Raw genomic sequence first — 27,201 nt, 5'->3', positions numbered from 1 at the left:
TTTGGCTCATATTGAGCTTTTCATCCACCAACACCCCCAAGTTCTTCTCTGCAGGGATGCTCCCAATCCATTCATCACCCAGATGTACTGGTGTACTGATGAACTGACAGAATTTGTTTGTACATATTGAAATACCTGTTTAATTGCAAAACTTGATTCATGCCAAAGCCAGAAAAAATAAAGCAAAGAATAAAGCAGAATGCACTTTTCATATCATAGTAACAATGTTTAAGTAATTAAATAAAAAAATGATATAACAAAACATTGCCTTTGAACAGAGAAGAGTGGATAAAAGCTGTTTATCTGTAGGCATGCATCTTGATTCAGAAGGGAACTGGCGGTTCAGAAGGCAACTGGTGGCCTTTCTCAGCTACGTTTGATAAGTAAAAAGACAACTCAGTACATTCATCCTTGAAGCTAATGGGCTAAGCCTTAATGCATCAAGTATCAGACCATTTTGAGCTAGCCAAAAGGACAGTTGTGGCATGTTTCCAATTCTTAAAATAAGCTTCAAGAAAGGATGGATGGCTTATAGTTACTTCAACATTTAAGTACAAAAGCTGTATAATTAGTTGGTATAAATTATACTTTATGGAATCAAAGCAGTTAGGTGAAGTGGTGGATTCATATTTTGTAAGGTTATTGTGCTTCAGTTTTCCTGTCTCTTTCTTTTGTTTACTACTGATGACAAAGTGACTGTGAAAGCAGTTTAGGGAAATAAACCTCTGTATGCTAAGCAATAAAAACACATGGGAATGGTCTTAGTCAAAGGAATAGTACATGTTTTAAATTTTAATATGACATAAATATCCTTACAGAGGATAAAGCCCTAATACAAAAGAAATACAGATAAATTTTAGAATGTGTACAGTTTTTATTCTGATATTGGAAAATAAAAGATCATTCTCAAGTGTCTTATGAAGTCAGTGGTAAGTTGGTTTTATTTTTAAGGTGTTGATACTCCCTTAATTTACTTTTCTTGTTGTTTAGAAGAACTGACTAAAGATATATTTTATCATATCATTTCCTACTCACAGTAGGAGTCACTACTGTTGGGGAATGATTGAAAAGTATTTTTAATGGAAGTTAAATGAATTAAGGTTTGGACATGATACTTGAATTTTGTCTGCCTGTGCACATCTTGACCTTTTTTGGAAAGGAAATGAAGGGAAGGGAAGGGAAGGGAAGGGAAGGGAAGGGAAGGGAAGGGAAGGGAAGGGAAGGGAAGGGAAGGGAAGGGAAGGGAAGGGAAGGGAAGGGAAGGGAAGGGAAGGGAAGGGAAGGGAAGGGAAGGGAAGGGAAGGGAAGGGAAGGGAAGGGAAGGGAAGGGAAGGGAAGGGAAGGGAAGGGAAGGGAAGGGAAGGGAAGGGAAGGGAAGGGAAGGGAAGGGAAGGGAAGGGAAGGGAAGGGAAGGGAAGGGAAGGGAAGGGAAGGGAAGGGAAGGGAAGGGAAGGGAAGGGAAGGGAAGGGAAGGGAAGGGAAGGGAAGGGAAGGGAAGGGAAGGGAAGGGAAGGGAAGGGAAGGGAAGGGAAGGGAAGGGAAGGGAAGGGAAGGGAAGGGAAGGGAAGGGAAGGGAAGGGAAGGGAAGGGAAGGGAAGGGAAGGGAAGGGAAGGAAAGGGAAGGAAAGGAAAGGAAGGGAAAGGAAAGGAAAGGAAAGGAAAGGAAAGGAAAGGAAAGGAAAGGAAAGGAAAGGAAAGGAAAGGAAAGGAAAGGAAAGGAAAGGAAAGGAAAGGAAAGGAAAGGAAAGGAAAGGAAAGGAAAGGAAAGGAAAGGAAAGGAAAGGAAAGGAAAGGAAAGGAAAGGAAAGGAAAGGAAAGGAAAGGAGAGGAAAGGAAAGCACCTCTCTGATTCTCAGAAGACATCGTCTTCTCAAGGCTGTTTGGAAATCCCATTCAAAATGTTTCAAAAGCCGCAGAGCAATGACTAGGCATCACATGGGCCATTTTTTTGCTATCGTTGGTCTTTCCAAAAGCATCCTGAAGAAATCCATCTAGTTTGCATAAAAGAGTATGGCAGATTTCCAGAAATGCTAACATGCTTGAAAATAGAAATTCAGCTATTCATCTTTCTGGTAAGGACATCTTAAATAAGGCAAGGTTGCAGGATCAGTCGTAGGACCTTGCACATCATCTGCCTGTCAATACTGTAGAAAGTTTGTAGCTAGTTGGATTTGGATTTCAAGAATGGCCAGTACAATGCATTTCACATAATCAATTAAAAATTCTCCAATGGAGACATCAAAGGAAAAAAAATCTTAAATACAAAAGTCAGCAAAAAAGACAATTCATGGACCAGGAAAAAAATATCCTTTATTGATACAATTTCAGGAATTGCACTGCAAGAAAAAAACATCTTTATAAAAATGAACTTTTTTTTTTTTGCTTAGTTATGTAACCTTTGTGTGCTACTTGAATGTTCTATTATCTAGATGAAATGTTATCTTGTTCTATTTTCTCTTTAAAAAAAAAAAAAGTGGAATATTTTAATACATTTACTTCCACGTATTAAACACTACAGAAATATTCTGGAAGAAAAGAAATTCAAGTGCTGAACTTGGAATAGCCTGCCTGTGCATAGTTAAGCATGCATTTGGATTGAAAACTCTTATCATAGTCATTTATATATATATATATATATTCAATTATCTCTAGGAAACCTAGTGCACCGCAGAAATTGCACACACACTACTTAGCACTGGTTTTATTGTATAAAAGCATGTCATTTTTTTTCTCTCAGTAAACTAAATGTGGCAGATTGCATTCATGTGGCTTTGTACCAATCTTGCCTCAGATTTTGCTATAAAATTGGGCTCAGGTGCAGACTGCAAGTAAAAGGTCACAGGCAGAAAAAAAAAAATCTTATAACCCACTGTTTTGGGTGAGTGGCCTATAAGACAGAAGTTGCTCAGACGATATGTTTTTAAAGATTTCAAAACAATACAATGCAGATCACTCCCAGTAATAAATCAGACATTTTAGATAGGGAAATATGGCTTTCTCTGACAGTCCTGTTAAAAGCTGAGCTTAGTATACAACACTTGTACCTTCATTGGCTCTAAAAATGAAAATGAGTCTATCATTGATTAAGGAATTTGCAAAGCAGACAAGATGCTCTAATTCAGTTCTGGCAACTGATGACTTATTTTATATCAAATGGTAACTATTTACACATTACAGGTAGACTCATTGCAGACTAGCCTCTAGGCAGCGATTACGTAGTAGACCAAGTGAGACCTTGTTTTGAATCAGAAAGGGAGTGAAGATTGAATCCTGGTCTACTCAATCTGCTGTTAATTTTTTAACCCCTATGCCATAAGGCATAAATGGGTTAGCAACAGCTTGGTTTTGTAAACCAAGCTTAAATCTTTAATGTCTGGTCAGAAAATATTAAACAAGTCTGATTTCCATTTACCAGTGAATGAACTAACACTGCATGAACATATCTTTTACTCAACCATTTCAAGATGTGATGGAAGACAGCAGTGCGGCAATGCAAAGGATCCAGAAACAGGCCTGTGCAATCATAAACTGATCATGAAAACAGCAGCCATGCAGTGGTCATTATGATTTTGGATTGTAATACCAGCAAGTCACTTGACTACAGCCCTAACATCAGCAAAGCAATAGTCAAATAGCATGACTGAGTGCATGAATAAATGCCGGCAGACCAGGATTTGCACAGTGCTCTTAGACGAATCAGAGGAGGACTTAGGGTAATTCCTCTTTGATCCAGCTTCCTTCCACATCACATACCTCTGTACTATTGGGTTCTCCATCTCCCCCTCCTCTGTCTTTCTCTTTCCTCCTTGCCTTATTTATCCTAATATTCAGCATGCACTCTTGTCTGCCTTATCCTAAGGCACAAATTAATACTTCATCACATTTTCATCTTACAACTACAGCATGGCCACCTCCTTCTCCTCCCCAAGTGTTTTTTGTTTTTGTTTTAACTCCCTAATAATGCAGCTGACATAATTATCCTTTGTTAAAGAATAAATTCCTTTATCCTAGAAGCTGCCACTTCCAGCTTTGAGTCTTTCCGCATTTTGCTGTACTGAGATCATGGGTTATAACCATCCCTCTTTATATCTCCATTGTGCTTGGTATGTCCACTGCACTGTTATCACAGTGATGCTTTCATCCTCTTTCTATTTGACCCACCTGTGTTAACCACGCTTGCCGGCTAATCATACAAATGACTACACTACCACATAATCAGTACGAATAGACATTTTTACTTAGACTAAGAGAATAAGGTACACAACAGATCATTTTGTTTCACACTGAAGACTTAAAGAGATGTGAGGGTGTCAGGGAGGGCTCCTGAACATATAAATCGTCCATACTGATAAGGACATTAGGACAGTCCCTGGCACAGTTTTGGCCAACATCACATAAAGCTTTCTCAGAAAAGCTTTCTCAGGGCTTTTAGGGGCATTAGCATAGATGAGGAACTCTTCTCTGAAATCCCTTTCCACGAAACTGACCTATTTTGGTGTGGGTAAGAGAATTTAATAGCATAGAAATAGGCCATTCTATACCAGCTAGCTTCTGGGCCACAGAATATAGCTAGGTAAATGAAATTTCTTTGTGCAGTTGTAGCTTTTTTGAGGTTGTGATTTGCAATCAAGTCCATGCAGCTTCCCTTTAGACATAGCACCTGACAGTTTGCAGGCATCTGTTGCTATTTGTGTGTGTGCAACATAAGGAATGAGTTAACACAAAGTTCAATTTCTGTTTATATTTTTGCCAACTTTCTCTTATTTTTTTTTCTTATTCCTTTCCACATCAGAATTCTTCAAGCACTTTCACTAAGAGTAGATTTGCCCCAGAAAGTGGATGCATCCTTAGTAAAAGCTCCCTAGAAAGCTCTTTTGTTTTGGTAGCTGTCACTGTTGCATGATCTTGATCATAAAGTATCTTCACGAGAGAAGCATTTGTTTGAGACTGAATGATGACAGAAAACAAACAAACCAAAGAAAAACCCAAACAAAACAAAACAACTAAGGCATAATATTAAAAAAATAATAATATAATAAAACTGAGAATTAAATATTGAGTTACCATAGAATCTCAAAACATTAAATTTTTAATTATGTCTTCTACACTTATACTGTCGCTGATTTTTTTAACTTTCTGAAGAATGCATAACTTGTAAAGGCTAGTGGACTGTTTGGAGTACTGACTGAATGAAATAAAACCTCTTCAAAGCTCTAAATGAGAATGATTGAACCCTCAGCTGCAAAGCAGAGCAAGTAAACAAATATAGCTATGTCTTGGTATTATTCCATAACCAATTAAATATATATATATATATATATATATATATATATAAAAATTCGTCAATGGGTAAAATGTAATGCTCTGACGGCACAGTAAGAAATAGTCCAAGAAAAACAAATGAGCACAACAGTGATTAGAAGTTAAATATTATATACCGCTTATAAAATTCTCCTGTTAGTCTGCATTTATCCAATTTATTTTCTCCTTATCATTAGGATTAAGTGGTAATTGATCATTAACAGCAAGATTTATGGGTTAATTATTTTTAAACACATCATTATCATCATAGTAGATTATTATCATTAATAATTGAATTTTACATCTGCTGCTTTCTGTATAGAAGGTGTAAACAAATATGGTTCATAGAAATTCAACAATGTTTGGCAGGAATCACAATATTTATTCCACCCCTGTGTGTTTTCTGTGGGGAGTAGGGAAGAAATTATTCATTCAAAACACAGAAAGTATTTAGATGCAACGAATGAAATTATCTATGGTAAACTTGGGACTGCTCAAAAACATTATGCATCTCCACTTGCTCTTTGATACTGAAGAGTAGCCAGGGCTACAGATGTAACAGTGTGGGGTCGCCTTGCAATGCATGAAGAATTGGTTGCAAAGTGACTTGCAGATGACAGTGTCACTTGCTCCGTCACTATCTTTTCTAGCAGCATCTGTCTGTTTCCCTGAGGCCTTATGTCCAAGTAAGAAATCAACACTGCCTTTCTGCTTCTAACTATGGTGAGGTTTTTTTTTTTTTCCTGAAAATTTAGAGGCTACAGTGCAATGTGAAGTGAAACGTAATTATCTAATTATCATCACAGTAGCTTAGGCTCATGATTTTCAGGAATACCTAACAACCATACTTGTCATCAGATTTTCAGGAGTGTTTACTCCTTGTAAAAGCATGAAATGAGATGCCCCTAAAGCACTTGCAACAGTTCAGAGGTTCCTATTGACAGCAGCAGGAGCTGTAGATACCAAGCTGTTCTGAAACTCTCTTTTCTATATAAAAATGAAAGCCAATGAGTATCTGAGACCAAAATACATGTTTAGTTTAATTTTTGCATAACTAAATCTATAAAAATAAAAAGAAAATAACAGAAATACTCTAGATAAACCCTTCTAAAAGTTTTCATTCAAATTCAAGACCATTATTTTTTTCTCAGTAGTTTCCACAGCAAATTTGTTGATGTTATGAACATAATTGCTAAAACTCCCAAGAGTGTTATCTATAAATTAACACTGACCATCCACAGAGTTCCTTGCAAATGGAACCGTATTTATGTAGAGGTCACACCTTCAAGCACTTAAATTGAAAGCTTTAAATATCAGTTTTACTAAATTGAGTATATGTGCTGTAGGAAAGACATAGACTTCATGGAATAGGTCCACAGGAGGTCCAAAAGGATGATGAGAAGGCTGGAGCACCTGTCCTATGAAGACAGGCTGAGGGAGTTGGGGTTGTTCAGCCTGGAGAAGACTCCAGGGAGATCTTATAGCAGCCTTCCAATACCTAAAGGGTTCTACAGGAAAGCTGGTGAGGGACTCTGTCAGGGAGGGTAGGGATAAGACAAGGGGGAATGGCTTTAAAATCAAAAAGATTTAAACTAAATACAAGGAAGAAATTATTTACTCTGAAGGTGGTGAGGCACTGGCACAGGCTGCCCAGAGAAGATGTGGATGCCCCATCCCTGGAGGTGTTCAAGGCCAGGCTGGATGGGGCTTTGGGCAACCTGGTCTGTTGGGAGGTGTCCCTGCCCATGGCAGGGGATTGGAACTGGATGATCCTTAAGGTCCCTTCCAACTCAAACCATTCTGGGATTCTACGATTCTGTGATTATAAAGTATAAGAGACATCAAGCATGATACCAATTGCCACCCCATTGTATCATTACTTTTTGGTCTATATCACACATTAAATCACAAATATTTCAAGGAAACTGCACATAGTAAACCAAAACCTAAAACAAAGAATGATAATCTATTTTGTACTTGTATTACAAGATTTCTCATTTTTATCTTTAAAAATAAACATTTTCTGCTTTAGCCTCTGCCAACTTGGTGAAGAAAAATAATGTATTTTTTAGGGAAAACTATTTGCAGAAGATGCACCCAATGATTTTGTGCAAATAAAAGCTTCACAAACAGTCTTCTGAGTAATACAGATGTGGAACATATTTTGTTTAGATGAATTTATTCATGTAACTTAGGCATGACTCAGAGGACAAAAGATAGGGGCCTAATTTCCTTACTTGATGGAGAGAAAAATGATTCTTCCAGTACCAATGATTTAGAGCACTTGGCTTAGATCTTAAAGTAAATGGTTGGACCACATTCTTAAGAGTGAATGAATTATAGTAAAATTGTGTTATTATGTTATTATATTTTGTGCCAGAGTAGTACCAAAAAGCTCTTGCAAAATGTTAAGGAAGCAGAGATGTTAAGCAGAGCATTACAAACTCTGTCCCATCTTCAACAATATACTTTTTATCATGTTAACATTTCACATTTACCATGCAATTAAAATTTTTATAGGGGAAATAAGTGTATTGATTTATTTCATGGTGACAGTGTGATCAGTGGAATATTACCAATAGACCTAAATGATAAATGCCAATTACATGCTGGCTGGGATTCTGAAAAAGGGAAAATATTTTCTCCTGAAAACTTTTTCTATCTGTAAATCATTCTACACCTTGATAGTTCTTTATAACCACTATATAACTTAGTTAAAAAAACCCTTTGATTCAAGCTTCTAGAATAAACTGAAAAAAATAAATTATTGTTCTCCTTCTATTTTGACCTTTTTTACTGACTTTTCTTGTTTGGTAATAATTTCTCAATCACAGTAGACTGGATATTAGCAGAACATTTCTTTGTTGGTGGTGATACACAATGAAACTGGTCATCTAAAAGTACTTTTCTCTATATGTCCTATGAGATCCCGGAAGCACATCTTCTAGCATATAAATGCACTGAGAAAGTCAGACCTGCACAAATAAACATGTAGCTGTTGCTCATGTTTAGAGCAAAAGGAGCAGAAGGGGAAGTAATAATGGTGGTATCTTTCTTCCATAGCAATAACAAAATTATAAAAATAGTTACTCAGGATCTTCATTTGGTCTCTTCAGTGTGTCAGAGTTCACTTCCATGTTATTCAGGAGAAACCCTTAGTTACAACCATAAGGAAGTTCTAGAAATGAACATTTTCTTTCCCTCCCATTAAAACTGTGCCATCATGCAGAAGATAATTTAAGATTTGTGAAACAAAACTAAGCATTATTAATGCCTGGGTGTTACAGCAGTCACACCACAGGCTCTTTGGCTCCAGAAAAAAACTTTTTCAAGAATTATTTCTACCTTTTTCTTTTAAATAGAACTTTCTTTTGTCTTTGCTGCATCCAGCACTATTTTGAAGAAGAAGCTGTGGGTCTGAAGGTCCTCAGCTCAGAAAATAACTGGCATTTCCTATTTCCTGAATGCTTGCTCCATCTTGGCGGATATTATGTATGCCCTGTGGAATTATGAAGCGTGGAGGATTGTTTTTAGATTGCTTTCTGTCCACAGATTTTCAGTGAAAAAAAAAAAAAAAAAGCAAATGGTTAAACTGATTTTTTTTTTTCAGTACACAAAACAGCAATACCAGGTACAGTGGATTTTTCTTTTCCTTTAGGGAGGAAAGAGGACAGCCTCAGGAAGTCAGTCTGCTAGCCCACCTGAGGGGTTGGCAGGGTCCTGGCTCAGGAGCTGCCAGCTGTGGGGAAGCTCCATTATGTAGATCACCCACACCTTAGGCAAGATAAGACTCCAAAGGGCTGTTGTTTCTATTCATTTTATCTTGAAGTACTGGGGAGCCTTAAATATCCAAGACCTCAGCAGGTTTTAAAAGTGTACAGTCTAGAGAGATGTAGATCATGTTAATTGTGGACTTGGGGACCCACAGCAGAGAAGGAGGTATTTTTAAGAATGGCTATGCTGTATCTGATGAAGCCATAAGCCTAGTTCAGAGCACTGTTTTCAGCAATGGGAGAAACCTTGCCCTAACCAATGTTCTACCTGCCTATGCCAGGTCATGCATGATGTGTACCAGAGCACAAGGTGACAAAGCCCGACCTTTCTCTTCCCAGCCTTCTGCAGGGCATGTGAGGAGGGGCACTGGTACGTCTCACTGCTGTGCTATCACATCTTCCCTGTGTTAGAAGCATGCACATTGGATGCCACAATAGGTTGATTAGCAGTAGCTGGTGTAACAGGTTAAGTATACTAAGTATGCCTGTATACTGCCTGCATGTAGAGTAGCCTTTGTTTTGGCTATTACACTATTGCTGAAACACTGGCAGGTAAACATGAACTACTGGTTTTGGATTATTCCTAAAACAGACAGAAATCAGTGCCTTTATGACCTGCCTATGATAAAAACTGAAGTGCCTTGGTAATTTAAGCTAACAATTGCTCTAGTATTCATGTGAGTTTTCTTGCTAAAGGAAAAATTTGGCTTAATTTTGATCTTAAGCTTTGCAAAATTTTTAATGTTATACATTATTGAATTTTTTTTTCCTGAGAAAAGATGAAGGGTTTTGATCAAAGAGAAAGAAATGATTGGATTTCAATGCTGTAGGCTATAACTATAAAGTGTTATCATGATTAATTGCAATGCAGTATTTTAAAGAAGAACTAAAAAATATATAGACAAAGAAACGGGAGAATAATCTTATGTGCACTCAGTATGTATACAGTGACAGATTAGAAAAAAGTTCAGGTAAGATTTACAGCAGTTTGCTTGAAGGCCATTATGCATTTAGCTGACATCCTTAGATGCTAACCTGGATTACTTCCTAATGGTTGTTCTACTGATGAGATGTAATGATGGTTTTCATTTCTTATTCTCATCGGAATTGAAAACCTTTCTGGTAAGTGATGGTATACCCATAAACTGCAGGTGTGGAGAAACAAAAAAACACCTTTGTAAGTGAAAATCAAGCCCCAGAACAGCTTTTGAGTCTTAAGAACTAGAACTAATCTAGTTGTGTCAAAAGAACTGTAAATGTGTGCTGAATTTCAGTCAATATGACTGATTACCTGTCACTTACCTTTGATTTCTTCCCACTAAGCTCTTTGGAACTGTCTGCATTTTAGAAACTGTGCAGCGGCGTGTATTAGTTGTTAGTTCACCTCCACTTCAGCTTCCTGAATGCTTCTGGGGCTCAGTAATAATCCCAATCAGTCATTTCAGCCTAAAAGCTTCAACAGCATCATCACTCATTTATTTTTATCATCCTCGTTGATGCTGCTCAACCTAAAACTCCATGCAAGTTTCACAGCTTGAGTCACATAGGGCACTACACGGGATTTGTAAGGGAATGTCTAAATGCTGGTCTTAAGCTATGTAATCACTGGGTTTCTCTAGTTTTGGATTCTTGGTAGTGTATTGGTGAAATTTAATTGTGCTATGTTGCATAAGTTAAGCATGTCAACTGGCACGTGAGCTTTGGCCCTAAAAATAATATTTAAAATTTGTTATTTTTTCTTAAGATTTCTTTGGTAACAAAGTGAAAAATCTTGACCAGGTAATATGCATTGCCAGTTTTTTGCCTATATGTAAAAATATTTGGACATTCATGCAATGAAATTCGCTGAAATTGCAGAAGTGTAACTACTTGCAGAGTCCAGTTTCTTAGTGCAGTCTGAGGGAAGTAAGGGCTTGTTCCTTTGGTACATCCCATATCAATCATCCTTTAAAAAGCCAGCACCAAACTTAAAAAACAAGTTAAAAAGAGATTTATGGAACTAGAAGAAAAGATCTTGTAAGTAGAGAAGTCACATGGGAGAATCTGCAAAATTTGACAGAAATGTTTGAGCAGTGTAATCACTTGCTGTATATATTTGTCCAAGCTTCTTGTCCCATCATTCCTAGAAGTTGCAGATAACAAGTTTTTCAGGACCTTTGGGAACAAAAGACTGTTACTCAGGTTTGTTTCAATGCACCTGCATAGCAAAATGACCTAGTAGTCTATATAGGCAAAATGGACAATAAAAATTGAATAATGCTAAACTAGCACAGCAAATCCACAGCAATAAGTACCGTCTTCTGGAAACAGAAAAATAAATATCTACAAAACTGTCTTTCTTGTACGTTTCATATATGGCCTCTTTTCTTTACAAAGACTATTTTCTGAAGAAAAAAATAAAAAAAAGTTTTCATGCTATACATTATATCCTGTTGAAGTTTTTCCCTGAGCAGGCAACAATATGCATTATTTGTTTTCATTTATTTTATTCCAAAAGTATGTTGTTAAAGTAGCACCATTAGCAGTTCCCGTATGCTGTGAAGGTGCTATTACAGGAGGAGGCCGGCACTGTAATTACATACTACATCTTCAGAGATCTGACTCTGGCAGAGTTGAAGATTACTTCAGAGTTTCAAATTGATCTGAATGACCCCGTCTTTATTGCTGTTGAATTTCTGGAAGTGATGAAATGCCAAGCCATTGAAAATAACTGATACAGGCCTAAACAATCTGAAATAAGTAATGTAGTGTTTCTTTGACTTATCTAAGTCCCATATGCTCTACAGCCAGGTACAATAGTTTATAGAGAAATGTTTGTTTTAATGAGCCTGAGTGCTCTTCAGATCACTAGGAATATATCAGCTACGCAATGAAGAAAAAATCTTATGCTCTTACGTTTTATGTTCACCAAAATTGTGGCTGTAAAGAGTAAACACTGCAGCAATGATTTCTGTGATCCTGTGTAAGTGTCTGTAAAAGACGTGAGCACCAGGGCTGGAACTGTTGTGGAAATGTAAAGAGATTCAAGTGTAGGCAAAGCCCTCATGTATCCTTTTTCTTCCATCTCTTTGGAAAAACCTGCATAGCAGAGACCCAGTAATAAACATATGTGCAAATGACATTATATATCAGAAGTATTTGTGATTGTGTCCTGCATACCTTGTTAAAATTATATTATTTCCTCAGAGTCATCGAAGTACTACTAAGAAATAACTGAGGATACTCACAGTCTTGATAATATTGTACATTGTGGTGCTCCTTTCCAGTGGTTAAAACAAAAAGAAGAAGATGAAAAGGTTCATGTATTATATTCTCTTGGAATAAAATGGTAAAATGATAATTACACGATCTTTAGTCACTCCATCAATGAATGCTACAAAGCCATACATGATATTGTCCAAATGCGGATCTGACACAAGCAGACTTTACTTACAGGGATTTTCTCAAACAAATAAAGCAAGCTTTGCCTTCAGATATGCTTTGCACACTGATGGGCAGGGAGAGGAGGCAGATAAAGTTCATTTTGTTCAGGGTAATCAAAGAGATAATTATATAGGTAACACAGTCCAAACTACCAGCTCACAAAAAAGCAGGTTTCCTCCTAATCCAGCATTGTGAATGTCATTTTTTTCGTCACCTGGAAATACTGGGAAGCTGAAAATGCTTATGCTGCTCGCATTGTAAGGAGGAAACAACAGGGAGCAGAGTCTGCTGTTTAATTCAGCAGCGGGACGTGACAGTCATCCGCTTCTCAAAGCCGTGTTCTGGGACCTGGGACTGAATTGCTACAGGGGGAAATCTCCAAAACGTCACCCCAGCATGACCCCACTAGTCACAGGTGCCCGTCCTGCTGGACTACTGAAAAAGAGCAGCAAATGTCCTCCTGCCTGCTCCCAGGTAGGGTGCAGAGAAGGCCTTTGCTGATGCTTTGCTGATGCGAGGGAGCTGGAGGAAGCCCGGGACAAGGAAACGTGCAGCTGGCGGGGCAAGGAAGGGCAAGATGTAATACACTGAGGCCGGCTCAGGATGGCACTGAACTCAACACTGGCTCAAAGTACTCGAGGCCTTTTCGTCTAGCTGTTTCAATTAGTATGTCCAGCACTTTTGCAATATTGCAGTTTTCCTGGATGAAACGATTCTGTCCTCACGCATTAGTGGTGATTCTTCTTAATAAAGCGTGTGCTTTTCAGAGTGTTTTTAACTTTTATTACTATTGTTAGTATATAAGCCGAAAATAAAAGTGTGCAGAGCTGGAAATTTGTTTGTCCCTGAAATTTCACTACGAGCACCCTCTGGTGGCTGATGCCTAAACAACGCTCTTTGTATCTCCCCCTTCACAAGGAGTTGCACGTGTAATTGCAATACTGAGCATTACCGTAATGGATGGAAACCCTTTTTCCTTTGATTTTTTTTTCCTTTCAACTGCTGTGAGATGCATAGGCATATTTTCCCAAACAAAATAAAAATTCAGATACTAAAAATTGTGTTAGACATAGAAGAAAGAAAATGCATATAAACATGCTGCCTACAGGTAGAATTTAAATCAAACTAGTCAACCATATGTGTAATATATGGAAAGACAGACAGATATCGAGAGAGAATTGCTAAGACCCTTACAGCTGCATTGGTCTGGATCTAGCATGTAGAAGAAATTAACACGTTAGGTGGGTAAAGCATGCGCATCTTCTAATCTGTTGTTTAGATCTCATCGTTTAATTGGATTATTTAAGTCTGTTGATTTTGCACAGGCTCCATGTTTTTAATCAGATATGCTACATTCCTTATCAAAAATTCTAAAGAATTACATTTATCACTTTCTCACAGGTATCTTCCATTTGAAAGTGCCCGAGTCCTCCCATGTTGGTTCTGCTATTGGAAGGATCAGAGCCGTGGATCCTGATTTTGGGAAAAATGCAGAAATTGAGTACAACATAGTTCCAGGGGATGGAGGAAACTTGTTCGACATCACAACAGATGAGAACACCCAGGAAGGAGTCATCAAACTGAAAAAGGTATGTGGCACAGACAGGGTGCATGTACCCATGGCTTAAGCGAGAAACTAGGTAAGATAATTAAATATTGTGCAACTGTACATAGTGAGTAACACACACTAGTTTGTAACTTTATTGGAATGCTTGTTGATGATCTAAGTCTTAAAAGAAATTGGAATTTAGCGCTTCATTTCATATGAAGTCAAATATGACTGTTCACAAATAGTATCTGTATTAATGGTGGAAGAGTAATTCTTATCTCTGTCTAGAAAGTATAATTTGTCTTTTATGGAAATTTTTCCTCCTAAAACCATGAAAGAAATCACCCAGTTTAGAACATGATATCAAAGAACAATATTTTATGTTTGGGATCATATATTTCATTTTAAATTTTAAGCATTTTATTTTGAATATTTTAATGTTATGCTTATTACTTTAATAATAAAATTGCTGTTCAGTATTTTAGTGAACAGAGTTCTTACTTGGGGTGGATGAGTCCCAAATGATCGCAAACCCACATCCTACTTCCAGTCCCCTACTAGTGTCTGAAATGGATGCTTTTCAGATGCACACTGCATCTCAGCTGCTTTAGTGTACTAAAAAAAAAAAAAATTTAGTCAGGATTACTGAGTTTATTGATTTTGAAGATGGAAAGAATAAACATTATTTGGAATGTGGTGATTAAAGTACTCAGCAGGAGAGGTCCAAAGAAAGTAGGGGCAGTCCCATTTTAACCAATGGCTAGCTTCTGAGCCCAGGCATGCACATCTACACCAATGATCAACAAGGCTGAACCACCAGCTCACTTTGAAAGGCCAGGCTATGCATTATAGACAGCTCATGTTTGTGGGTGTGGTTTTTGTAAAATAAGCACATCTGGGAAACAACACTTACAAGGGAGTAAGGACTATGGATGTGTGTATTAAGATAAGCTTTAGAAAATGAGAAGCTTTAGTTGCAATGACAGTTAGAATTTAGGTGCTGAAATTTCCCCCAGCTCTGGCCGTGGATCTGTATTTGCCTTATATTCTATCTAATGGTGGAAATCCTGGCCCCAGCCTCTTGACCTGGAAAATAGTAAATTATCCATGGGTGCATTAAAGGAGCAGATGATGCCATATCACTTACTGTTTTGCTAGTTTTAGTAACATAAAATGGATACTGGGATACCCATGTAAAGTTATTCACCAGTGAGACGTAAACTCTACTCTTCACTCCAGCCCCTCCGCACCACACCCTTTCTGTTTTGACCAAAAGCTTAAATGTACTACTTCCTTTCTGTGTGCATTTGCAAACTTTGTTTCATTTAAAAAAAAAAAAAAATCATTCTAATGACCTTTTCCCCTCTGTGAAGATGACTCAAAAATAGCTCCATTTGGAGCAGTCAGGCTTAGCAGCTGTGTGCCCCCCAGGATGCACTGCCAGGCGGAAATGGCAATTAGTGGGAGCCATTGAGAAATAAATATTTGAGCATCAAGTGTAGATTTTTGATAGGATTTAGCTCTGCCTGAGTCGGGCCTAAGCCTCAGCTGTGCTCCTTGTTTTTATCCACTGCAATGGAGTTTTTCAATACTGATGATTAGTGTATATACATATCAGGCTGTATAGGCAAAAATACTCAAATTAGCAATACATACTCAAACAGCATGTATATAACATGTGTTACCAGTGAAGAGCATCCACATATGAATTACCCTGATACAGTTATTTTAGGACCAGCGCAGGCAAAATGCCTGGTCACTTTTGAGGCTGCTTAATGGGGAACTATATATCTAATTGACCTAGAATTTGAGTAGGGGGAAGGGATAAATGACACAACAAATGCTATATGCAGATACTTCAGAGTTGTTCATTGTATTTTGTTAATTTTTTTTAGTCTCTTCAGTAATAATATACACCATCTTGGAAACTTTAGGGCACTTCTGCAATATCAGAAGGCTCCTGTAATTAATGTCAGTTGATGTTGCCTTATGTAAATGTTAGAACTTTGTCACTGAACAGGAGGAAAAATTAAAAAAAATAAATCCTAATCCCTCCTTAATCTTCTTCATCGCAATGAGCCTGGAGGCCAGTGACAGGCTGTGCAGGTCAGGGAACTCCAGCTTTGTTCTATGCAGGAGCATAGAAAGAAGATAAACCCATCACGTGGCTCCTCCAGAAAAGAATGCCTTTATACAGCCCCTGCATATTGCCCTTTATGTTTTTTTTTTTTTGTTTTTTTCCCAAGGAAAAAGTCCCATTCACTAATCTTTAAATGGTTAAGTGTTTTAAGAAATTTTGGAATTATCCAAAATCCATCCACCTGAGTTCCATGCTAGATCCCAAGTTAATCAAAAGCAGTGCAGAACCTTAAACTATTGTTAATTCATCTTGTAATTCTCTACACTTGTAATAATAGCACAGATGTATTTTTGTGGGTTGCAGTTCTCAGATTTTCAGAAGTGCTGGACATTCACAAGTCTGTAGAAACCTACTAAAGTGCGTGTGACCTGTACCATACAAGCCTGCAACAGAGTTATTCACTTGCCTGCACAGAAGTGATTTCACATTACAAGGTGTTCAAAACACTGATTTGACTTTGTGGGATTATGTAAATATTTACATTAGGTATGTACTTAAGTACTTATTTAAATCAGAGTCAGTGAATGAATAGGACCAACACTATGAATTATAAATAATATGTAATATTCAGTCAAAACCATTAATAAAAAGTGCCACATGCTTTAAAAGCAAATTTGCACTTCTTTCTGTATCACACGTACTCTAACATTGTACGTAGTGCAGTAATTCGGCATTGAGCCATTTCAAGTGCATCTTCGTCCTTTATAAAGTTTGCTTTTATTTTTCCTGAAAATTTTGTTGCAGACAGAAACTGTCAGTCACTGCATAGATTTTTTTTATTCTGTTGTTATGCAAGAAAATATGGAGATGTTTTTATATCAAAATTGAGAAAACTGAATCCTTCCTGGACTATGTTTATATTTGGTAGAAGGAATATTTGCTGACAAAAATTGCACAAGCCAAATGGTTCTTTTCAACACTCTAAGTGAACTGTGGGTTGCAAAAGCTTGTTTACTGTATCTCAGACATTAAACAGGCACAACCAGCCAAAGCTATATAAGGTACATATCTTAAATAATTCATTTGGGTTGCTAATTTATTTTCATGCTATGATCCAATATAAGCCTGATTACTACTACTCTTGTGCTATTTACATATTTTCAAATTGGAATAGATTTCATTATATTCTGCTAAACAAATGATCCAAATGCCATTTAGCACCACTGTGTGGTTAGTACTGTAATAGCTTTCTCTCCATCTCAAAATAAAAAGGGAAAATATTTTGAGCAGAAGGAGGGGGAAATGTCTGGCTTTGATATAGTGCTGCACATGGTTTTCTGTGAGAGTAAAAATAGTAGGCATAGAATGACCAGTCTCCCCTTGTGCAGATCTGTCCAATACTATGTTTGTCACATTTTATGCTTACATAGTCATGCTTATCTGTTATCCTACCTGGGTACTCCAGAAAACAACAGCAAGTGTAAGCTGCAAGTAGTGGGGTGCCAGATGAGACCACTTCCTCTGGACTGGTGTGTGGTGGGCACAGGGTAGCACTCCTAGGAATGGGAGGAAAATTCATCAGTCCCAGACAAGCTCCTGGTTTTATCCAAACTGATAAGAAATCTTTGATGACTGCATCCAACAGAAAACATAAATAAATAAATAAATAAATAAAGTAAACAGCAGGATCTAAGCTTCACTGAACAGTTGGCACTAGGTTTATTAAACCAAGGATGAGTTTACAGGATTAGCCCACAGCCTCTTGTTTGGCTCAGCATGAGTTAATCCAGAAATTGAGCAGGGTTCAAACACCGAGCATGGCTCAGACATTACTTCACTAACTTGTGCAGAGTGTCTCGAAAAGCCAGGAGAAAGCTGTTTTGGGGCTTCATCTGGTATAGTCCTGTAGCGCTGCACCATGCTGGGTGGGTTCCTGGTGTGGGTCAGTGGATGCTCAAGGGACTTCTGGAGCCATTTTTGTAAGCCTTGTAACACTGCTATCTGGCCAGGTGACAAAGCTGTATCCCTGAAATCACAGTATGTCAAGGCGGGCATAAGTACTTAATGACGAGGAAAAGTAGCTTGAGTGATGAGAAAATAACAGAAACTGGGGGAGCTGACAAACAAACCCAGTAGCTGCATGGAGGTATTTGGACTATATACTTTTTCATATTCTCAGGGGCTTCTTTCACTTTTAAAAAGATTTTAAAGCGAGTAGAAGTTTGCTGAGTAAGCTGAGTTTTCTTGCCCATGGGAGAGCAAGTGTATGTGGTACCAAGACATCACGTAAGGGCAGCCTGACAGCACCTACACAGCGCAGTGGTGAGCACAGGGCAGGCTCCTGACATGCCTCAGCCAGAACGTCATTGCTGCTGCTGCTTGCTTTGCTCACCCACCCCTTAATTCTCCAAAAACACGGAACACCCCCTGTAGTTATGTGCAACTGTCTGTCTATCATCATAACTCACAGCTTTGTGTGAATGAGGAACGTGGCAGATAGTTCTACATTTTGAGGAGGAAAAGCAGGCTATGTTATGTTCCTCAGTACAGGTAGAAAGGCATTACTTGGGTACAGATGCAATCATAAAGATCATAGTAGGCACATAAAAGAATGACAAAACTGGTATAGAAGGGACATCTTCAGCCTGTGTAGTTTGCAGGTAGAGTGAATGGGTTCGGCTTTTCCTGGAACAGTGAAAGGCAGCTACAGAAATGGGTAAGATATGGTGATGTATGGGGAAATCTACCTTTTGGACAGATGCTTGTATCCACTTGTTCACTTCAAGTACTCCACCTGTTATTTTCTTTCTTTAACCTTGCAGTCAACTCTTGATTATCCATGGACGGATTAGCTAGACTGAGAGACTAATCAGACCTCCCCTCCCTTTAATGCTTCTAGACGGATGCCGAAAGCAGGGAGAGCGTAACACACCCTGCTGTGTGCAGTAGGCCATGATCTGCTTGTTGTGATTCAAAAGCTGTCCCTGCTCTCCAACAAAATCTATTTACAAGTTTTGCAGTAAATTTAATACTGTCTTTACTATAAAATGTATACAGTTTACATTATCATGTTCTTGCTTTATCATACCTTCCTCTTCCTCCATCCTCTTCCATACTTGAAAAACAAACTGATCCCTCTCTTGAAAAAGAGACATAGGACATTGGCAAAAGGCTCTATGTTTTCTTATCTGGAAATACGGATATTTCCTCAGATCTCTCCAGTAAAGAAAAAAAAAAAATGAAATGAAACAATACATAATATCAAAATTATTTTCCACTGTCTTTGTCTGAGCTACAGATATCCAAGGCAAGCTGTGCACACCTCTCACCTTGATGATAAGAAGTACCTCCTACTCACAGTGTGCTTCTTTTACTCACAAATTAAAAAATATATAATGAGAACATTCATTATAGACTCTTACTCAAGGAAAACACCTTTGTCCCTCTCCATGCTACTCATTTTCAGAAAAAATTGTTTGCCAGATTGTCATGAATAACTGGAAGCATCTTCTTTGCCTATGTGCTATACTCTAAATATGTCACTTCAACTCCTCCTCAAGCAGAAAACAGGAGAGACCCTGACATTGGTTGACTTCTCCCCTTCTCCAGTTAAATAATATATTTTCCCCACTTCCTGTCTAATCTTGAAGCACTCACTTCAGATTTGGTCAAAGCTGCAGCACTTGCTGCACATCAGATTTGGTCTACAGAACTCATTTTTTTTTATTCTGTATTCTCAACTCTGAAATTAATGAAAGTTCCTGTTTTATCTGGAGCTTCCTTTAATTGACCATGCTGTATAGTATCAACTATTTACTATTTAATGCTAATACTAAAACCCATTACAGAAATACAATTACTGAAATATGTCAATGCACAGTGAACAATCTGGTTGCCGGCATTTCAAAAATATGTACGAGCTCAGCCCATCTTCAAGGGGAAAGCATTGCCAGACTTTTTGACAAACACGAGACAGAGTTGTCGCTGGTATGAAAACAAGCCTAAGTTAACATGCACTTGCTCTCAGCACAGAACACCGTCCTGCTGCCCGTAACTATCCGTAGGTCCTGGGGCTTACAGTCTTACCCCAAATTATGGCTTTTCCATTGGTGTAGGTATGGGTCATGAATGTCTGTATCGCAAACAGCATTGTTGTCTCTTACGTGTGGATAAAAAACAGAAATTTCTGGAGTTTCCAGTCCTGTCTTTTTGTGAAGACTAAACTGTCAGGATAGTTCTTTTTTTGCCCTAGCTGTGCTTCTCAACAGAACTTATTTTATCTTTCAGCCCATTTTTCTGCTTCAGTTCTTTAATTATAACTGTATCTATATCTATATCTATATCTATATCTATATCTATATCTATATCTATATCTATATCTATATCTATATCTATATCTATATCTATATCTATATCTATAATCTGTATCTATATCTACATCCATATTTAATCTATCTAATCGATATCTATATCTATATCTACATCTACATCTATATCTACATCTACATCTACATCTACATCTACATCTACATCTATATCTATATCTATCTATATCTAATCTATCTATGGATATAAAATACAAAATATATATAAAAACCACAAATGAAATACAAAATACAGTTACATCTCTACATATCAGCATTTCTTCATTTCTGTCTGGAGTATGGACAACAGTAATATTTCAAAATAAACTTATTTCTAAACCAGAGCTCTATATGTGATTTCCTAGTCATACTAAATAAACCTGTTCATGGTACTTCCTGAGTTGCAAGAGAAAGTGATTTGTCTTTATGTATTATTTGATTTGGGGATTTGGGGATTTCCTTTGCCACACACAGCTGTGTATACACTGATAGCACTTTGCAGCTGTATAGCGCAGCTAATAAACACAGCATAGAAAAGGAAGATAAGAGCTAGCAGAGGGGCCAATGACATCTATTTTGACACTGGCACTTAGAATATCAATTAGAAGGACACATATAATTGTTGAGTGGCACATAGCTAATAAAAAGCTCCCTTACTTTTAACCATACTACTGCTTACTGCAGAAAAAATAATACATTTTCTAAAATGAAAGCCTTATCAAACTTTAGTTTCTGAATATAATCATTTTTATAGAAGAAATAAGTATTTTTATTGTTTTGTGGGTTTTGTGTTAAATTTTTATTTAAAAACAAGCAAACAAAAAAAATTATATGAGCTTTTTCCATTGAAATCTGACTGGCTGAAAGAAGTTTCAGTAACCTTGGAGATTTTTTTATTTTTTTTTTTAAGAACAGGATATTCTTACTAACATTATGCTGGGTTTGTACCCTTAACAGCATTCCAAATTTTAAATTAAAATAGGACTGGGCACTATCAGATAAAATGTTGTGTCAACCGCTCATTTCCTTCATAAATCTCAGTGGTATCTATTAAAAAAAGAAATAAAAGTAATGGTATTCTAACATCTTTAAAACTAAAAAAAATAAAAAATAAAAAATGTGGGGTTTTATTGTTTGTTTATTTTGTTTTGTTTTCTGAGAGCTAGGCAGACTTTCCTTTTTTGTTGTTGTTGTTGTTGTTGTTTTCAGGCAAACTTCAAGCATATCATACAAATGCCAAAATTTGAAACTGTCAGTAGCTGTCCGTATGGCTCAACTATGCAAAAATGGGAACAGAACTGATCAGGATATGGTCTCCCCACAGATGCAATCCTTTTAAACCATACTCCTTTACTGCATGACATATGTTGTACAAACATTTTCATTTTGAAATTACATCCTAGGTTTACTGTTTGTAATCTTCCCACCTTTCCACAAACACTTGAGCTGCAGTTTAGTCTCACGTATGTTAAAAGGCTACATCCTGCTATTTTGTGGGAGTCTGTCACTGATTCCTTGCTCTGATGATGGCTCAGCACTTTCAGCCTGTCTCTTATTCTGAGTGCCATCTGTGCTTTGCATACTGTTTAACCTCTAGCTATATTGATCTGTCCATAGAAGGACAGAAAGAGAGAATTGGTTGCTCTGAGACTACAGTGGAAAACATTTTCCCTTCTTGGGGTCAATCTGGCTTTTCAAAAATATACCATTGCAGTGCCCCATAGTGCCGGGGAGAGAGAAGTAACGCGGACACTTTATCGGTTTTCTGGGTTTCTGTGCTGTAAAATATTCCAGCTTGAGCACACCGATGCCCAGACTTGCCTGAAATCTGACTCCTTTCTGTCCATCCCCAGATAAGGACCTTGTTCCCCTTACATCATGAAAGTTGTGTGCTGGGCACTGCCAAGGACCATGATCTAGTACTTCTGCCTCTAAGAGTAACTCTGCCTGCAAGGACCACATGTATTATGGCTCTTGCTGCTTGCACATCTATCTGCAAATACACTCATAGATCAGAGGAGTCATTTTCTTAATGCAATTTGGGAGTATATGGACAAAACATACAAGGCATCAGATAGAATTAATACTTAATTGGGAGCTTAGATTTCTTGCTTTTTGTGTTAATCTTTATCTCTAGCTTAGCCCTCATAATTACTTAGACTTTTTCCACTCCAAACTGGTTCTGTAAGCTCCAGGATTTCTCCCCCTCCCTCAAGTATTTTTTGAAAAGTTGTTAGCACTTTATGTAATCTGCTGGAGAAGGGTTTGGCTTGGTTTGGTTTGTCACTCTGGCGGAATTTTTTTGGCAAAGCATAACAATGAACATGAGTAGTATGGAAACTCAAAGGACAGTATGACAACAATTTGGATAGTGAAGCAGCATGCCTTTTTGTAGCAAAGGCAATGGCTTAGAGTTTCATCACTGGGGCACAAGATCTTCCACATTTTATTTTGTCTGTATCTTCTTAGCCTTAGCTGCTTCTTGTTGTCAGTCCAGGCATGAAGCTGCAACTCATATTGACTTTTACTCGGAATTTAGTCTGTAGAAGGATGGCTCTATGTGGTAGTGGATTGGTTAGTAGCACTTGCCTTTCAAGCCTGATTATTTCTAGGGCTTCGATGGCTATTAGATGACTATCATTAGACTTCGATGGCTAATTTTAAATCCCCAGCTCTGAAAAGACTGGCCATGTAGTCTATTAAAATTATAATGTTTTTCATAAGGATTTTAAACCATTATGCTAGCTGCTCAGCTAACGTAAATCAAGGTAACTCCATTGATTTTAATGGAGCTACTTCAACTTAGACTAGCCAGGCATCTGGCCAATATGTCCTGCTGTGATAAGGACAGAAAATAGCATAACTTAAATCTGTACTAGCTGTGACAAATGACTGGAAACACTGTGGTAATGATGGCTGGGGGAGAAAAAACTGACAGACATTAACGTATTCTTGTTCCTACACTGGTGATCCTGCTCTCTTTTCCAGATAGCATATCCTTCCCGTCTGAAAATGTCTAACTCGACAATTGTAGGGAGGAGCCGCTAGGTGGCAGTATTGCCCAGACATCAGGAAAAGATTCCTCACTAAAATTGAAAACATGAAAGCCACAACGCAGCAAAACCCTTTTTGATAGAAAATAAAGCTTCTTTGTCTTTTCAACTAAATATGACTTCATTATGGCTTAGAGATGATTACTTTTCTAAAACCAAAGTTACTAAATTGATGTACATTGACACAAACCCATGTGAAAACAATCTGATTGCAGAAATTTCCATCAGAAATCAGAAAGGTACAAATGCTGTTATGATGCTTTCAAGATGTTACAAGTTACACCTAGGATCAGAAGGCAGAGTCAAAGTTGGCATTTTCAACATATGTGCTGCTCAAATATATCTTGTGGATAGCAGTTCACTCAAGATAACTATTTAATAGGAAAACCAGATCAGGTTTGAATTCACGTTGCAAGCCATACCTAAGTTTGGTTTGACCCACCAGTATATATCAGAGTTTTCATTTGGGCTCCTTTCTATCATTGTCATAGTTCTCTGAAATCTTTCTGTGCTAAAAGCAGTGCAAACCTTCTGTTTAATGACCTAGACCAGCTGGAGATGGCTGATTGCCTGTGCATGGGAGTTGTGAATGCCAGTCTCTGGCTAACCTGCACAGAGCTAATTTGCAAGAGGTGAACCGTAGTCAGTTAGTTTCAGACATCTACAGTGTAACTGTTTACATCCATGTCAGTCATCCTGATTTTTTTAATGCAGAGAAACAGTTGTTTCCTGGACATGATTCATCTGGCCTATTTCAGAAACCACCTTAGCTTGAGGTTTATTAAAATTGTCCATTCCTCTTCAGTGACTGCAAAACCAGGTTAGATGATTAGCTCAGGAGCTGAAGTTTACACTGAAGACATCTTAAGTTATGTCAAATTCTACCAAAGTGATTTTTAGTCAGATCTTATATTTAGCTTTTGTTCTTTCCACAGCCATTAGACTTCGAAACAAAAAAAGCATACACCTTCAAAGTCGAGGCCTCCAATCTGCATCTTGACCATCGATTTCACTCAGTGGGTCCATTCAAAGACACCGCTACTGTGAAAATAAATGTGTTGGACATGGATGAACCTCCAGTTTTCAGCAAGCCTATGTACACGATGGAGGTTTATGAGGATACTCCTGTGGGGACCATTATCGGTGCAGTGACAGCACAAGACCTCGATGCTGGCAGCAGTTCGGTTAGGTAAGAAAGCTTTTTCTCCTTCAATAACTTTCAGGCAACCCAAACTGCTGCTGACACAGACTAGGTGGCAAAGAGCTTAGTAAGAAGATGCAAATTGTTCCAAGTCTGTTGCTGTAAGAGGTAACTGCTGCTGAAAAATACTGAAAAGAAATGCTAGTTTAGGGGGTTTATCTGGAAAAAATGCATTATATGCTGGCAGCTTGTCATCATACAGAAGATCATACACATTACCGTGCAGTGACATGGCTTCAGAGATTGTGTCCTGTGACTAAGGAAGTAAAAGATTGTTTTGTCTGATGTCTGGGACTTCCAAAAAAGCAGCTCTGACATACAGTAGTGAAAAAGGAGGTTGTCTGTACTACGTCTATGTTGCCTCGACAAGTGACAGTGAGTGCTTCCCCTTTCACAAGAACCACTCAGTCTTCACTTCTGGCAAAGAACAAATGCTTTAATAAATAAGTGCTATATCCTTCCTGGCTAAGGTGCTGAGGAGGTGACTACTGATGAACATGGCTGTGTTCAGCAGATTTCAGCACAAGTAAACTCCTGCCAGCAAAACCCCCCATTTACTGATATAGCTTATTTTCTGAAATAAAAGTTAGAGGGGAGCTGTTATGCATATGTAATGTATTGACTTTGCTGACATATTTCCAGCCACATTAGAAATCGTAAAGTGAACCAGAGTTATGTACCAATAAAGAAGCTCCTGTGCAAATATGGTGTAAGATGTAGGGAGTCATTACACATATTTCCAGTACCAATCCATGCTGAATTTACCTGACTTCAGGAAATATTTTTAGTCCCAGACTGTAACGAGCAATATTACAGACATAATGGAAGTAATCAATCTTTAAATGTTAATGTTTATCAAACGGGACTATGATAAAACTATGAAATGTCACTCATGGCTACCAAGTGCATGTACATTCATACATATAACCATTCAAAGTATGTATTCCAAATAAATTGATTACGAACATAATTTTGACTTTTTAACATAATCCATGTTTATTAACTATGCATATGTTGACTCAGTATTTACATTCTCAAAATGTACAGTAAGTATGTTAGATGACATGTTGTATTCACATGCAAGAATTTAACACATGAGAGTGGGTGTCTATCTCCTAGTTAATTGTTGCCTAAATCTTACTAATGTTGTTTGCTTCACTTTTTAAAAAAAATACATCCTTCATTATTTTCTAATACAGAAGAGTATTTGGTCATGGAGCTGTGACACATTCCTGCCTTGACAAAGGATTAAAACATTCACCAACAAAGACTTCAGTGGGAGCCTTTTTCCCTGGTGTTAAACTATGAAAATAGTCTCCCTGAAGACATTATTCTGATGAAAACTATATTGTCTTTTGCAATCAAATAGCAAGCCTTTTAATCATATTGTATTTTTTTCATATGACAGCAGAATCATTTAAATATATAACCACTCCTCAGTGGAAGTTTTTTATCTTACAAGTCGTGCTAGGAGCATCAAGCACTTTAGCTACTGAGTCTACATCTGCAACTACAAGGTGGTTTCTCCATACACAGATCTCATTAATACTAAATCCTAAGCCATTTGGAGGTGTCCATGACTAATTTTTTTAACCATGAAATCATTCAAATTCTCATCTACAGTTAAAAGACCGGGAATATTATAAAATACTCATGCATTTCAGGCTCACTGCTCTACTTGCTGACCATGAGCACTGACAAACTACAGAAGTGCTCCCAGGGTTACTTTTTAAGAATTGATTCTGCTGGTTCATGAGTGAAAAACATGAACTGTGTTAGATATTAGAGACTTCTTAGAGGTACCCATTCTTACCCAGAAGTAAGCCATACATTGAATTCAATGGACTTTGAAGGTGCTTTGCTTTAAGGGCACGGATTTGCTCCAGTAAGCCAGCTGACATGCTGCTAAGATTAATCTGCAAACCTCTCAATGCAGCTCTCTTGTCCAGCTTTGTAAGATCACTTATTTCTATAAATTTTCATAGTTCACTCATGAAATCTCTTCCTTAGCTCTCATTTATCTAAGGATAGATTTTATTCTCCATACTCAGCTTGATCTCCTGCTGTTTGAATTCACTGATAATCCTTTTGCTAATTTAACACATTAAATCATGCCCTGGAAGAACCTACCCGTATTTAAATGCTGACCGAAAAAAAAAAAAAAAGTAGTTACATGCAATTATTAGTTACTGATGTATTAGTGATCAATATTCCATGAGCTTTATATCCTCTAACTGGAGTCAGTGACCAGAAGTTAGAAAAGCATAAATTTCTTCAAAAGCCTTGCATGTGATTACAACTGTTAAATGTATCTTGAGCAATTATGCTTTCAGCTGTTTAAAATGTAGATTGCCTCATAGATGTAAAGAATGGCTCTATCATTTTTATCATGTTTTAAAGTAGGAGTCTGAACATCTTCTAAGTAAATATGCCCTCTCAGCAGACATGAAAAATCAA

General features: G+C 37.6%; 2 protein-coding genes across 14 annotated transcripts in view; one reads left to right on the top strand and one right to left on the bottom strand.

The window, feature by feature from the left end:
- Nucleotides 1-27,201, top strand: part of CDH12 (cadherin 12) — a 564,885-nt gene that overhangs the window by 506,166 nt on the left and 31,518 nt on the right. For all 13 annotated transcript variants that reach the window (XM_066992499.1, XM_066992497.1, XM_066992498.1 and 10 more), the window contains 2 exons: nt 13,899-14,086; nt 24,479-24,732. In XM_066992499.1, the coding sequence (XP_066848600.1) occupies nt 13,899-14,086; nt 24,479-24,732 (442 nt within the window). The remainder of the gene's footprint in view (nt 1-13,898; nt 14,087-24,478; nt 24,733-27,201) is intronic.
- LOC106034895 (uncharacterized) overlaps nt 14,079-27,201 on the bottom strand; it is a 570,359-nt gene continuing 557,236 nt past the window's right edge. Inside the window, exons 16-17 of the transcript XR_010829460.1 lie at nt 17,579-17,682; nt 14,079-14,661 (exon numbers count right to left, since the gene is read on the bottom strand). The gene's annotated coding sequence lies outside the window, so the exon portion shown is untranslated. The remainder of the gene's footprint in view (nt 14,662-17,578; nt 17,683-27,201) is intronic.

This window comes from Anser cygnoides, chromosome 2 (assembly GCF_040182565.1).
Source record: "Anser cygnoides isolate HZ-2024a breed goose chromosome 2, Taihu_goose_T2T_genome, whole genome shotgun sequence".
Taxonomy (NCBI): Eukaryota; Metazoa; Chordata; class Aves; order Anseriformes; family Anatidae; genus Anser; species Anser cygnoides.
Note: the sequence above shows the minus strand (reverse complement) of the source record. Positions and strands in the feature narration are given on the sequence as shown.